Below are 15,472 nucleotides of genomic sequence, written 5' to 3' on the forward strand. Positions count from 1 at the left end.
GGGGGGTTGTTTTTTTTTTTTTTTTTTTTTTTTTTAACCTCTGAAGTCGTCAGCTTCTCAGAAGCCCTATAGTTAGGGCTCTCGTCTATTGGTTCCCCATTCTTGCAACTGAAAGACCAACTTTAGATCTCAGTCTAACTCATGTATCTGGGCACTGCATTATCTTTAGTTGTGGGGGATAAAAAGGTTCAATAAAATAGAGAAGTTTTCATAATGGAAAAAGGCTGCTCGTGGGTAAACCATTTGAGGAAAGTCAGAATTGAGCTTTGACCAGATTTCTCTCTGACATGAATAATAGGATTTAAAACAGGCCCCAGAGGACATCTGTGATGACAAATGAGGAAACCAGGTTTGTGAGAAGCATCATGGGTAAAACAGAAATGCCCGTACTTAGAGACTGCTAGAAGAAACAGGTGGAAACCAGACTGCTTTATGAAAAGAACACATGTAGGACCATGGGGTAAAAGACAGGTAGTCAAGTACTTTAAATGCACACTTAAGTTTAAACAAGCACCGGGCAGGAAGAAGAGGAAGTGTCCTGGGACATGGTCCAGGATCCATGCTGTCACCTAGTGGGTAGGATGCTCCACTGCTCCTTACAGCTATCACCAGCTCTTAAAGACATCTCACCCAAATGCTGCAATGCCCTGGGGTGGGGCGGGGTGGTGGGGAGTGTCATTTCCTCCATTCGTTTTGGGTACAGGAATTCCCTTTGAAGTCTCCCTTGTTATTAGAACCCTGCAAGCGCAGGGGTTTCAGTGCCATCACCGGCTGTGTTGATGTGCTCTTGGTTACATAGTGCGGACCGCCGCTGCCTTCAGTCAATCGCTTTAGCCGAAGGCCTCTGATTTGTTCACATTTACTACAACACATACAGAGGGCTGCAAGATTTTTTTTTAAACTATTGATCTGGTGCTTTAAGAGGGGAAAAAATCTCCTTGGCTGTCTAAACACTATCGATCCCTGCTTGGGAGTCGCAGCAGAAGTGTAGAAAGGGCGTGGATGAATTGAAATTTCATTTCCGACAACTTGTTCCTGTTATTTTTACCCTTTCGGATGGGGAGAAACACGTTGCCGCGGCTTCAGTCAATGTGGTCGATAGCTCCACTGAGAAACTCAACACAGCTTCTGCCAGAGGTTTGGCAATGAGACGCGATGTTGGATTTCAAACATGTGAAACTGAAAGGACGATGGTAAAACGTGTTCAGTCTTAACACCAGACGCAAAGCATGTGGCTCTGGGCTCTAAACGACCCGCAGGAGCTTGGGCGCTGGAGAGGATGATTCTGGTCACTAAAGCCACTCGAGTTCCTGGAGTGCCTCGGGTCTGACTCTTCCTGGCTTTCTGTGGCACTCAGGGAGACATCCGGTTGAACCAGCTCAATTTTAGGCTATTTGTTGATTCCTTAGAGGAGGTCACCCTGACGGACGCATGTGGGAAAGTTCCAGTGCAGGAACAGGAGCTGTGGGTCTGGCAGGAGTTAGCGGATGCTGCCTGCATGCATGAGTGCCTGTCTGCAGCAGGCGGCCTCGAGAGGCACCCCGGCCCCTAAGCTCGCCAACCGGAAGGTGAGGTCTGTGCCAGCTGCACCAGCTTTCTTCTTTTATTAGATGTTCAAAGAATTCAGGGGAGAACCAGGCTCCTGCTTTCTACTGGCAACATCTGGCATTTTGTAGCTCTGCACCTTTGATCTTTGCAGATACCAAAGCCCTTCACAGCCCATACCGCATTACCAATGGACACAGCAGCCACATGTTAGGAAACATGGCCAGATACCTCTCTTCACCCCTGTTTTCCGTGTTGCAATATGCAAATGGTTCTTGGTTCTGGGAGGAAAGGTTCCATTGTGGATCTCAAATACTCCCTTCTCCTCCTCCTCCTCCTCCTCCTCCTCCTCCTCCTCCCCCTCATCCTCTTCTTCTCTCTGCCTCTCTATATCTCTGTCTCTTAGTTTCTTCAAATCTTGCTTTTTTTTTTTTTAAGGCTAAATGTACTTCATAACCACTTCTTAATAAGCAGCACTTCATTTATATTTCCAATTCTTCCGTAGGCTCATTTCTGTCCCCCAGCCCCAGACCTCCCATTGCAGAGAGATATGAAAACTCTCTTCTCCCCTGGGAGCCAAGAATCTGCATTGCCGATGAGGTTGCAAATTCAGACACAATAAACAGAATTAAGAAAAACCGAGCTGGCATTTGACAGAAATTGTAAAATGACACTCAGAAATGTTGCTCTTGTGGAAATTACTGATATTAAAATATAAATCAGTGTCTTGTGCTTCCCGTAGCACCAGGAGCCTCTATTAGGTTACACAGTTTGATTGCTGAGCTGAACCTAAGAGACTTGGCAGTTCGGCGTTGAAGTTATCACAAAGTCTTTAACCCCTTTCCTGCCGGAGAGCAGGTATCTAAGAACAATAACCCACTGGTGCTATCCCAACTGCCCCTGACAGTTCTCATCTTTTTCTCTGGGATGTTTAAAAACTAGGAGAAGATAGAGAAGGGCTAAGATGATAAGAAGAAAAAGAGGGAGGATTTAGAAAATCCTTTCTCAAGATAGGAATCTTGTATAATGCCAGGCTGAGGGCAGATAAGGCATCGAAAGACAAATTCTACCCTCCTAAAGGCAAGAAAGGAAGGAAGAGAGAAAGAAAATAAAAAGAAAAAAATCCCATTATAAAAATATAACACCAGTCACACTTGTAGGTTTTTTTTATCATCTGGTACCATCCTGTTAAGTGGCTATTACTGTCCCAATGGTTTCAAAGTAAGGATACTGAGATCTGAAAGAAGTTACTGTGACCACTGTCACATGAACTGGGTGAACATGTGATCCCCAATCCAGGAAGAAGTGGGAGAAGGGGACAGGAAATGTAACCTGAGGCCAGAGTCTGCATGTTGTGGCCCTGGACATATAGACACGCTGCAGAAGTGATGGAGATTATTCAAGGGTCAGTAGTCGATATGAAAGGACTTCCAATGGTTGAAGTAGGAACCATTACACAACAAAATTAATAGTTCTAGACAACATCTCATCAGCTAGATATCCATGGGCTCATACCAATACAAATAAATGATTAACCAGGGATAAGGAGCAGCCCTTTTGTCCAGAGGTACCCCCAATAAGTAAATGTAAAAGGAACAAGGGAAATCAAAAATCTCTAATAGAATACCACAGTGATGGTTCTGGGCTGATAGCCAATGGGGAAAACACTTGTTAGCACCCGTATAAAATCCCTGCACTCCACAGATAGGAACAGGGTATCCCCAGGACACGTGCCTAATTGGTGAGCTCTGGCCTCAGGAAGACATCCTGCTTCAGTAGACAGGGTAGTAGAGTGCAGAGCTATCAAGGAAGACACTCAGCATCAACCTCTGGCTTCCACGGGCACCCACACACGTGCATCTCCACTCATGCAAGCACACGTGTGCATGCCAAAGAAAAAAGGAAAAAAGACAAAAGGGAATAGCACAACAATCGTCTTTGCAAGAGAGATCTATCTTACTAAAAATAAATAAATAAATGGTGGGTGAAGTTTAAGGACAAGCAGAATATCTGTATCTCTCCAGATGTACATCCACTAAAATCGGTTAACAGTAAATAAAACCAGAAGGACCAAGTGATCCAGGATTAAGATCGTCGGATTGAAATATATTAACGTCACGAGTACCTGATATGATCCACTAAAACCGCCTGTGACACACAAGACCAAAATGTACAGCCTTGGCCTAAGCATAGAGAAAATATGAGGAAAATCCAAATTGAGCTTCATTCTATAAATTAACTGGCTAATAATCTCCGGAGGTATCTAGGTCATGAAAAAGTAAAGACGCGTCAGATTAAAAGAATCCCAAGTGACTTGTCTTTGCAGCTTTTCTGAAAATCTAAAATGATTTCTGTACTCTCCTGTCCCCTCGCTAGAGCAGACATCTGTTCCCCTAGATAGAAAAACACACATCACCCACATCTACAGTAAAGCCGAGAGGTCACGGTCAAAGATATTCCACATGCTGTGACCGGAGAGGCTCACCTACCTGGCAAGGCCACTGTGAGAAGCAGCTGTCACTTTATGTCTAGAACAGGGGGAGGCACATAGAACCTTCCAGTACAAATATTACCTATGGCTATGAGGAGGATGACCGGAATGTCCACTTAGGTGGTTTATGTGGGGGGGGGGCACAAAAATAATGATTTCTGGCAAGCAGAATGTATCTCATAAAGACAGACGAAAGGAAGAGGTGGGGCTGTCCCCTTAATGATTCCATGGTCAGTGGTTGCCAGCAACAAAGACTGGTAGCATCATGTCCTTCCAAAGAAGGTTTGTTGAAGCCTGGGTCTGAAGGTCCCTTCCTCACCCTGTCCACCTACCGCATGCATCAAGAGGGGGGAGAGGAGATGAAAGCAAAGAACAACGGATCAAGTCAAGTCAAAGAGGGAAGGGGACATTTAAAAATAAATGTCTCTCCCAGTAGTCTCTCCATCCTCCCTCCGCCTGATCCACCGGTTCCTGGCTCCCAGACCCTGGACCCTGGCCACCCACAATGTCTATTCTATTTCCCTTTTCCAGGAAGCTTCACCTGTCCGGTCCCACCCCCAGCCCTTCTTGCTACTTTGTTGCTCTGGATCTACCGATTATAGCATAGTTATCCTTTACTTAACAGCTGATGTCTATTTATAAGCGAGTACATCCCATGTTTGTCTTTCTAGGTCTGGGTGATTTTTTTTTTCTAGTTCCACTCATTTTCCTGAAAATTTCATGTTTTTGGTTTTTTTTTAAACACCGGAGTAAATACTTCACTGTGTGATTATATCACATTTTCTTTACCAGTTCTTCAGTGGAGGGCCATCTAGGTTGTTTCCAGGCGGGGCAGAAAGCATGGGGGAAAGAGGGAGTGAGAGAAAGTCCCTGTCCCACCTGAGTTTCAGTGCTCTGGGCTGGCAGATGCGGAAGGACTGCCGCGTGCTTTCCATGAGGCGCCAGGTGGGTGTCTGGCTGTGGGAAGCCACTGGCCCCAGCTCAGCAGGTAGTGGACAAGGGGCAGTCCTAAGCACCAAGTTCTAAGCCTCGGGCATCTCGGACACCGCTGGACACCACAGAAGAGTTGAGAATAGAATGGATGCCCCAGGGGTGGCTCAGTCAATCCCTGGGCAAAGGGAGGAGAGGGCAGGAAGAGAGGTTCCCACACGGGTGAGAGTCCTTGGTCCTGTCCATGGCTGGAGTGCAGGAAGGCCTTCCAGCAGGAGGTTAGACACGGCTCATTAGGGGAAAGCCTATCCCATCGTCCAAGCACAGCGGGCCTTGATGAGCAGAGACAGTCTATGGCTTTAGAGCTTTATTGTAGAAAGGCAGGGAGAAAGAGAAAAGGTAGAAAGAGAGAGAGAGACCGGCCATAGCCACATGGAGAGAGGGGGGAAGGGAGAGAGAGAGAAGGAGGGCTAGAGAGGAGAGTAAAAAAGGTGAGAGCTTAAAGAGAGCAAGGAGGGGCCAAGCAGCTCCTTTTATATTGGGCTGGGGTATCAGGTAACTGTGGGGAGGAGCATACCTGGCGATAGTCAGGTAACTGTGGGGGTGGAGTCTAGCCAGAATGCCAGAAGCTTGGGACATTGTCTGTGTGACTGATAGTCACACACCTCTCCTGCAGGGGCTGTGGGGGCTATAACTTCGACAGGAGCCAGGAGTCTAGGAGACATGATCGAACACCTTCTGTCCCATGTAAGTGGAAATCACCACCCATTGGATCCTCCGGGGTTCAAGACCTCAGCTCAGCTGGAGACCAGGCTGTCTGGGCACAACCCACTGCCCCACATTTCCAGTTTCTAGTTATTATGAATAAGGCTGCTATGAACATAACTGAGCAAGTGCCCTTGGGTATATACCCAGGAGGGGGTATAGCTGGGTCTTGAAGTGGATTGATTTCCAATTTTCGGAGAAACCACCATATTGATTTCCCAAGTGGCTGTTTAATGTTGCACTCCCACCAGCAATAGAGGAGTGTTCCCTCACCCCACATCCTTGACAGCATAAGCTGTCACTTGAGTTTCTGATCTAAGCCACCCCTATGCTTATAAGATGGAATCTCAGAGTCGTTTTGATTTGCATTTCCCTGATGGCTAAGGATGTTGAACATTTCTTGAAGTTTTTCTTGGCCATTTTGAGAGCCCTCTGTTGATAAGTCTCTGTTTAGATTTAGACCCCATTTTTTTTTCAATTGAATTATTTGCTTTGTTGATGTCTAGTTTCTTGAGTTCTTTACATGTTTTGAAAATTAGCCCTCTGTCTGATGTGGGGTTCGTAAAGATCTTTTTCCATTCTGTGGGCTACCATTTTGCCCTACTGATGCAGTTCTTTGCCTTACAGAAGCTTTTTAGTTTCATGGGGGCATTTTGGGCATGAGATAGGAACCTAGGACACTGGAAACTCCCAGGGATCTATAATGGTTACCCAAGCTAAGACTCCTAGCAATGGGGGGATACCAAGCCCAAACTGGCCATCTTCTGTAACCAGGCAAGACTTCCAGTGGAAAGACTGGGACACCAACCCAGCCACAAACCTTCTACCTATAACTTGTCCTGCCTACAAGATGTGCTGGAGTAAAGATGGTGCAGAAATTATGGGAGTGGCCAACCAATGACTGGTCCAGCTTGAGACCCATACCATAAGAGGGAGGCCACCCTTGATACAGCCTGGAGGACCAGGACCCAGAGGCTGGGTACCTGAGAGACCTAGAATAGAACCAAACATGATGGCAAAAAAAAAAATGTCAATGAAATGATTCTTAATGATATTCTGCTGTACTCATAGATTGGCACCTAGGCCAATTGTCATCAGAGATGCTTCATCCAGCAACTGACAGAAACAGATGCAGAGACCCACAGCCAAACATTAGGCAGACCTCCCAGAATCCAGTAGAAGGCGGATAAGAAGGATTGTAGGAACCAGAGGTGTCAAGGGCACCACAAGAAAACCCACTGAATCAACTATCCTAGGTTCATAAGGTACCACAGACTGAACTAACAACCTGGGAGCCTGCACCAGACTGACCTAGGCCCTCTGAACATATACAGTTGTGTAGCTCCATCTGCTTGTGGAACTCCTAACAGTGAGAGCAGGGGCTGTCTTCCTCTTTTGCCTGCTTTTTAGGACCCTTTTGTTCACACCGGGCTGCCTCCTCCAGCCTTAATACAAGGGGAGGTGCCTAGTCTTATTGCAGTATGCCATGTTTGTTGATATCCATGGGAGGCCTGCCCCCTTCTGAAGGGAAATGGAGAAGGGGAGTGGATAGGGGGAGGGGCACTTAGGGGAAAGAGCACTGAGGAGGAGGAGGGGAGGGACTGGGAGGAGAATGTAAAAAAAAAAAATTGTAGAGAAAGAAAAAAAAAGAAAATGTCATGTATTGATGTCAAAGATTTGTCCACAGTATACACAATGTGCAACCCTCTATGTACTCCAGGATCTGTTTTTATTTTAGGTTTAGGAGTGTTTTGCCTACATGTTTATATGATTTTCACCATGTGCATGCAGTACAAGCAGGGTCCAGAAGAGGGCGTGGGAACCCCTGGGGCTTGAGCTACTGTGTACATTCTGAGAACAGAACCCAGGTCCCTCTTAACAGTGGAGCAACCTCTCCAGCACCCAGTCCAGAATGCCTTTTAAAGCTAGTCATGGTGCTGGAACAGAGTGGATTGTTAGAGAAGTCTCTCCAAGAGGACCATCAGCATTAAATTCCAAAACAAAAAAAAAAAAAGAAAGAAAGAAAGAAAGAAAGTAAGTAAGAAAGAAAGAAAAGAATAACAATTACTTAAATAAGACCAAAATATCTCTCTGTGTCTGTCTCTGTCTCTCTGTCTCTGTGTCTCTCTCTCTCTGTGTCTCTGTCTCTGTCTTTCTATCTCTGTGTGTGTGTGTGTGTGTGTGTGNGAGAGAGAGAGAGAGAGAGAGAGAGAGAGAGAGAGAGAGAGAGAGAGAGAGCGCTAGCAAGGTCATCCCACATCATTAAGGACCTGAGCTCCATCTCCCTGAGCATCTCATGTCCCACATGGCTGCTGGCACTGAGTCAGCGTCCCGTCCCGGGTGACTGGAAAGGGCAGAGGAAGCAGAGTTGTGCACTTCCGCCCTTTACGATGTCTTAGAAGTCCTCATAATGTTCAACTTTCGTTAGCCAAAAAATTAACTGCATAGCCATACCTGTGCAAGAGGCATGCTGGGAGATGTGGTTTATAGTAAGTACACGGACATTTCGACAAAATGAGGGTTCTGTTACTATGGGACTTTAAAGGGTTTTAAAAAATAATATGATTTAATTTTTACCTGATAATAACAACACTTTCTTAGAAGTAACTAAGATGAAGTCTCTGTTGTGTGGTGGAGTGGAGCATAATAAAGGGACTGTGTAATGAAAACTAGATTATTTTTTCCTTCTCTACCTGAGCTCATAGTTGACTCCCAAGTGGGAGAAAGTCTTGTTTCTTGCCTGCATACATTCGTGCTCTGGGAAAGGGCTGATGGGGGGAGCAGAGCATGACGAGAATAGCTAAGGTTTTATTTATTTTGTGTGTGTATGTGTGTGCGTGAAACTACACATGTGCATATATGTACGTGTATGCATGCATGCCATGCCATGCGTGTGGAGGACCCAGGACAACCTCCGTTTTTCTGTCAGCTTTTACCTCCTACTTTTTGAGACAGGGTCTCTCTTTTTTCTCTTGTAGCATCCTATAGGCTGCTCCAGAAGCTTCCAGCTGCCTTAACCTAACCACAGGAGCCCTGGGATTGCAGATGTGCACCCTATATCCAGCTGTTTTTTCTTTCTTAGCATGGGTTCCAGGAACCAAACGCCAGCCATCAGGTTTGCGTGACAACTGCTTTTACCTACCCGTCCATCTTCATGGGCCTCTAAGGTTTTGGTTTGTTTTTTTTTTTTTTAAGATTTATTTATTTATTATATGTAAGTACACTGTAGCTGTCTTTAGACACAACAAAAGAGGGCTTGAGATCTCATTATGGATGGTTGTGAACCAATATGTGGTTGCAGGGATTTGAACTCAGGAACTCTGGAAGAGCAAGTCAGTGCTCTTAATCTCTGAGTCATCTCTCCAGCCTCTCCCCCCCACCCCCACCCTGGGGCTTCTAAATTTTTATTTAAACTATGAACCATTTTCCCCTTGGGCACAGCTGTCACCAAGAGAAACACTGAAAACAGACGCCAGGACTTTGAAATGGAGAAAACAGTTCCCTGGGCAACGTAACCGCTGAGGCATGAAGAAGCGATGGGCTCGATGGGCTCGACAGAGACACAAGAGACAAAGACATGAAGCCAGGGGCCTTAGAAGAGAGGACATTGAAGAAGTCTTAGGTCCAAAAGGACAGTAACCAGGGATCTGGAAGACTATTCTATTCCCTCTGGGATGAGCCTCCTGTTGCATAAAATGTTTGTCAGCCATTCTCCTAAAAGGGCGTTGTGAGAGTTCCAGATGATTATTTATGGAGTACGGAACCTCGCTCTATGTTGTCTCTTATCTACCTAGCAAACATTACATCAAGTGTCTCTGGAATGTACCACACAACCCTTCATTCCTCGTAACCGTAAGTACTTCCAAACTGCCCACCACCGTAATTGCAAGTGACTCACGGGAGTCCCGTGTCTTCCTTGTGGGACAGAATTCCATCACTGTTCCCTCCGACATTTTACTTGCTACAGTCCAGTGTATTTCATGGGAATGATGATACCAATGCCTTCTAATTTCTTTTTGAAATCCTCTTTGGAATGAAGGCAATCTAGAAAATGATTTGTGTGGGTTTTTTTTAATTTCTGCCTAATTTTAGATACAATTTTATATGAGAATCATCTGCTGATGACCCCGTGGACTTTCCTGAAGAGAAATGTCATTCTCACGAACACATGTTTAGTGTGTGATGCTCAGATGGAGTGTATAGTTCTTACCAAATAAAGGTGTTTGTCAAGATAGAACAGTGAGGCAGCAAAGTTGAGAGCTAGGACAAACTAGGCAACTTACTACAGCAAAGATGGGGACTCAGATGAGGCCTTCCAACGGGACACGAGTCACACGGGTTTTAATCTCTTTTGGCTTGCCTAGTGTGGGAATTATTTGTGATGTTCAGTAATATCCCCTTTGGAGATCAAAGGACGTTAGGTGTGATTGTGTAATTTGTTTGGAAATGAAGTGCTCCAGTTCCACTTTATGAACCAGTACGGTCTTCACCATGTTACCTGTCTGCCGTCATGGCAACAGACCACATACTAGATATAATAGGGGTTCCACCAACCGAGGAAAATAAGGAGCCAAGTAAGGACAATGTGGGGCAGAGTTCCCACACGACTCACAAAGCACGCATAGCTAGAGTGAAAGCAACCTTTCTTGTTTTGAGCCATTGAGAGTTAGGGTTTGTTTGGTGTGAAATCACCCAACCCGGCCTTACCAGGTAAGATGGAGCGATGTCATCATTCCCATGATGCACCTCTGTGCATGAAGATGTAAGAAGACCCAGAATGCAGAAAACCAGAATACAGCTCCATAAAACATTCTAAGTTCCACGCCTCATAGCTATTCTTTCTTCTTGGCTTATATTAGGGATGGGGGATGTAGCTTATCACAAAGAATGAGTATTTGGTGGCTTCTCATTCTTGGAACCATTCTGCAGGTAACTTCCCCTCCAGTCCTCTAGTTAAAAACGTAATGAGTGAGATTATTTTAGTAAGTTCAGTGCATTGTGACCTCAACCGCATCACCCCATACTTACACACCAGGACATGTGCGGCCATCTTTGGTTTCACTGGAAGCTTTTTAATTGAGATAATTCTCAGCACTTTACAAGATTTCTATCTTTATAATCCCCACCATGGCAAGCTAGGCTTCAGAAACAAATCCTCTCATTGGACATGTCATAGTCGTAGTGGTCCAATGAGAGGGCAAGCTTCATGGAGTAGTAAGAGAGTCTTTGTGACCTTGGGTAAGCTACTTAACCTCTCTGGGCCTAAGTTTCCATCCTTCTCTAGGTGATGGGGATATTATTATTTCTTGCCCATCCCCAACCCCTGAGTGATTATGGGAGTAGGTCATATACATCTTGGGTGGTCCATAAAAAAAACCTAAGTCTTAACTATATCTGACCCACAGACATCTAGAAAGAAAGTTCAGCTCAGCCCTTTTTCTCCCCTAAAAGAGTAAATTCAGGAACTTTTTGGTCTGCCACATAGTGGTTTTCTGGGAAAGATGTAAAACTATATCCCTGCCTCCCTCACAAAGGTTTTAACCCACGTGAAAACACAAACAGATGGGCAGGAAGGTTGGGGTTTTAACAGTTTCGGAGATGTTTTCCAACTCCCTTGCTAAGGGCATAGATCCAGCTTGGGGGGGGGGGTAGAATATCCTTTAAAAGGCTGGACTCATTTATGCTTTTTCCATCTTAAACACTTGGACTTTTTCAGGTTTACAAAAATGCTAAAGCTTAAAGGAGAATTACGAACTGCCAAGGGACTGAAGAATGAGGTAAGGCTCCCAACTGCCTGTTCACATGAAGGGGAATCTTTGTTGAAGAGGGGAATTGCTTCCAAGATCCATGCTTCCAAATTCCGGGGATAAGCAGCATGAAACACCATGGGGAGACCAGACGTCAAAACGTAGATTTAAGAGCCCCGGTTTGAACCTCAGCAGCTCTGGGTCCACACCTAACAGCGGAGTGACCTGGACCATGTTGCCCCACCCTCCCTGAGCCTCCTCAGGGAGAGTACACACAATAAGCATGTATTTCACATGCTTACCAGAAAGTTTATCAGGTACTCTGTACAAAAAAGCACCTAATGGACACTGTGTGTGTGTGTGTGTGTGTGTGTGTGTGTGTGTGTGTGTGTGTGTGTTAATGTAAGCACTCTGCTGCATATGCATCCGCAGACGAGAAAAGGACATCAGATCTTCTTATAGATGGTTGGGAGCCACCATGTGGTTGCTGGGAATTGAACTCAGAACCTCTGGAAGAGCAGCCACTTCTCTCAACCACTAAGCCATCTCTCCAGCTCCAGGCATTTCCTATTAATACCAACATTTCACTTTATCTGGTAGGGATCTATAAAGTAGAGTTTTTTACTTTGTATAATAAAGTGTTGGCCAAAGTCTATGTATGTATTCCTTCATTGTTCCCCATAGGATGGAAAAGGTCCACTGGGATAAGTGTAAGGATGTCTCACGTGGGTGGCCTGTGCTTCCACCAAGAAGTAAGCTGCTTCTAAAACCAACACTTCTGCTCCTTTCCTGCTGTGTCACTATTGCCACAGGGCATTTGCTGCTAGCTCTCCTTGGGAACAAGGGCCTCATATACATTTTCTAGGCTATTTTTTTTTCATTTAACATATGTCTTTGAAACATCTTCAGTGTACCAGGCCTTGTTCTGGAGGTTCAAAAAGTAAATAACATAAAGGTCCCTGTTCTCCTGGGCCCTCCCCTCTAGCAGAATAGCCCCTTAGGACATGATGGCCCAAAATAGGAGGGAACTACGAAGTGCCAACAAAAAGCATCGACATTCCACAGCTAGCCAATATCTACCAATGGCCACATGTGTCCAGCATGCCTGTAGGTATTGGTGATGGTCAAAAGTGGCTTTCCATTTTTTGTTGAAGACTGACCTTTGTCCTTGGACAAATCATTTCCCAGAGACAGTTAGCTGGGTTACCATTTGACGACAAAGTTACCTTAGGAACTACGACTCCTATTTTTTTCCAAACCTCCTCCTCCAAGTCCCTAAAGCCCGAGCATGCTGCCCTTTTGAATCTTAGATGTTCTTAGCTCTCCAAGCGCTGCTGAGTCACAAGCTTAAGTTTGACACAGCTCTCCCTGGGAGTATACATGAAACTGATTGTCAGTCCTTTAAAAGTCAGAGGAAAAATACCTTCCCCTCTTGAAATGTATGTTTGAGAAGGCATAATGATTGACAAAAGAGCTCATTTAATCAATACAGAATCAACTGTCATTAAATAGCTGAATTTCCAATAATTACCATGATCATGGAAGCAACTGCAGTATTCGCACTCACTACTTTGCCTCTGGATGGGTAGCTCGGCCAATGTCATGTAATTCTGGGTAGGTTTGAATCTTGGATCAGTAAAACTGGGTATCTGAATCCACAGCGTATGGAAATGAAGCTTCACCTAGCTGCATCGGTTAGCTATTTCAGCCATCACTAACGACTTCAGATTCAGGATGCTGTCAGACAGCGCGCCCAAGGGTCAACATTTAAACCCTTGGTTCATCTCCTATCTCTAGTACTGGTTACAGAGCTATGACTGATGAAATGTCCGCTCAAATCTATACCTAATGCATATTGATACTCTGAAGGCCTCTGCCTGGAATTCATTCTCTATAAAGTACGTAGGATTATAAATAGTTTCACAGCTAATGTCTTGAGCAAGGTATTAGAAAGAAATTAGATTTATTAGGACCCCCATGAAAACTCGCCTCTCTTGAGTTTCTGAGCACAGCCTCCTCTTACAACCAACTGCATTAAAAATGGATGCCGGAGAGCAGCTCATGGCGCCTCATGTGCCTTTCCCCTCGCTCTGCTATCTCGAAACTGGGGTGATTGGCTGTTTAGGAATGAATGGTCACATTTTTTTATTTGAGAGGCAAATTTCATCTGACATCTAGCAAAACACATTTGTTATTCAACTGGTTTAGAGAACCTTCCACGGAAGATGATTTATCCCGGCCCTCTTGTTTTATGAATGAAGGCATTTCCTTCGAGACTCCAGGCTGGCCCTAAATATCCAAATTAGACAACGCTGAAGGCCCAGCCCTGAGGTCCTGATGGTAGAGGAGAATGGGGTGACATTAGGCTTCCTATTCAGAGGGAGCCCAACCTGGAGAGAGAAAGATATATTCACTCGCTCGAGAGAGTGCATTCACCTGTTGACTTGGGGACGCCCAACTTGGGTCTCAGTAGCTTTGTATGAATGAGCTCTCAGCAGGCCCAGCTCCTTCAGAGCAACCAGAGAACATGGTCCTCAACTGAAGACAACGATCAGTGTCGAGACTGGCGTGCATAGCAATCTAAGACTCTCCTAGAAGACAAGCACGGCCTTATTGTCTACCTCAGATCATACAAAACGATTCTGTATCGTCCTGAGCATCCAGTGCCCCACCGCCCCTGGATTCCACTCCATCCCTCGGACTGTGAGAAAAGAAACTGAAAGGACTTTGGGGTGAAGCAGCTGCTCCCTACTGGGATCATGGATTTTGTTTTCAAGTTAGAAAACAGTGGTGGCGCACGCCTTTAATCCCAGCACTTGGGAGGTAGAGGCAGGCGGATTTCTGAGTTCGAGGCCAGCCTGGTCTACACAGTGAGTTCCAGGACAGCCAGGGCCATACAGAGAAACCCTGTCTCGAAAAAACCAAAAAAAAAGAAAAGAAAAGAAAAGAAAACAGTGACTACATGCCAAGTTTTTTTGTTTTCTGTTTTTTTTTTTTTTTTTTAAACCACTCTACACATATTTTCTTAAGAGAGTCCCCGGTAATTGTCTTAATGGTAATTACATGCTTGGGGCAGTTGACATCCACTGTTATTTTTCTGAAAGTGGGGAGTGAGGAGTAAGCTAAGAGAGGAGGAGGGAAGGTTTTGAGATAATGAAATCCTTTTAATGACAGAGCCAAGCCGTTAACCTAATTAAACTGTAAAGTGGGAAGAAGAAGAAGAAGAAGGAGAAAAAAAAAAAAAAAACCCTGCAGGTATTAAATGGAAATGGAGTGAATCAGCTGAGACAGCAGTGTTTCTGGGAACTATGTGGATTCCCGGTACTCTGACATTGTGCTTCCGGTTCCCACACCGTCCTCTGGCCCACCTTGGCCTGCTCGGAGGTCTCCTAGATGGAGTGTCCATAGCAAATGCCTGATTTACTATGTCCACCTCGGGTCTCCAGTTCCCAAGGGGATGTGTGTCGTATGGGCCATGTATTTTCAGAAGCCAAGTCAGTGGGATAGGTCGGCAGAACCCTGGTTCCTCGGTGAAAAAGGAAAGTGAGGCCTGGCTCTTCTAAGTAACGAGGCTTGGGAAAGGTGGCTCAGGTCACCACCCCATTACCGAGTGTCCTTCCCTGGTTTCCTTTTTTAAAAAAAAAAACGGTTGCTTTAAGGCCACTGAGGTCAATTCGCCTCTAAACACCAAGGGCTGGGATGGAAGTGCTTGGGAGCTCACATGGCATGGTGTAGTGTTCAGCCAGTGACATCATTGGGATGGGGCTGGCCCGCTCAGCCTTCATTCCCACTAATCAAGAGCAGCTCTGGGATGTAATTATACCCTGCTGTCTCCAGTAGGATCAGGCTAACATCGGCACCCGGAGACCTTTGTGTGAACCGGTTGGCTGGTTTGCTTGGGAGGTCTTCTTCTTCTTCTTCTTCTTCTTCTTCTTCTTCTTCTTCTTCTTCTTCTTCTTCTTCTTCTTCTTCTTCTTCTTCTTCTTCTTCTTCT

At 45.3% G+C, this 15,472-nt stretch overlaps 1 protein-coding gene across 2 annotated transcripts in view; it reads left to right on the plus strand.

Annotated features, from left to right (window-relative positions):
* Nucleotides 1–10,579: 10,579 nt before the first annotated feature.
* The window catches only part of Pmfbp1 (polyamine modulated factor 1 binding protein 1), a 49,643-nt gene continuing 44,750 nt past the window's right edge, over nt 10,580–15,472 (plus strand). Inside the window, exons 1-2 of one of the 2 annotated variants that reach the window (XM_021220581.1) lie at nt 10,580–10,660; nt 11,448–11,508. In XM_021220581.1, coding sequence (XP_021076240.1) covers nt 11,458–11,508 — 51 coding nt within the window. In that variant the 5' untranslated portion in view covers nt 10,580–10,660; nt 11,448–11,457. Of the gene's footprint in view, nt 10,661–11,447; nt 11,509–11,596; nt 11,796–15,472 lie in introns of those variants that run through there. The other variant, XM_021220582.1, reaches the window with a different exon arrangement.

The sequence above is a fragment of the Mus pahari genome, chromosome 20 (genome assembly GCF_900095145.1).
Source record: "Mus pahari chromosome 20, PAHARI_EIJ_v1.1, whole genome shotgun sequence".
NCBI classification, from domain to species: domain Eukaryota; kingdom Metazoa; phylum Chordata; class Mammalia; order Rodentia; family Muridae; genus Mus; species Mus pahari.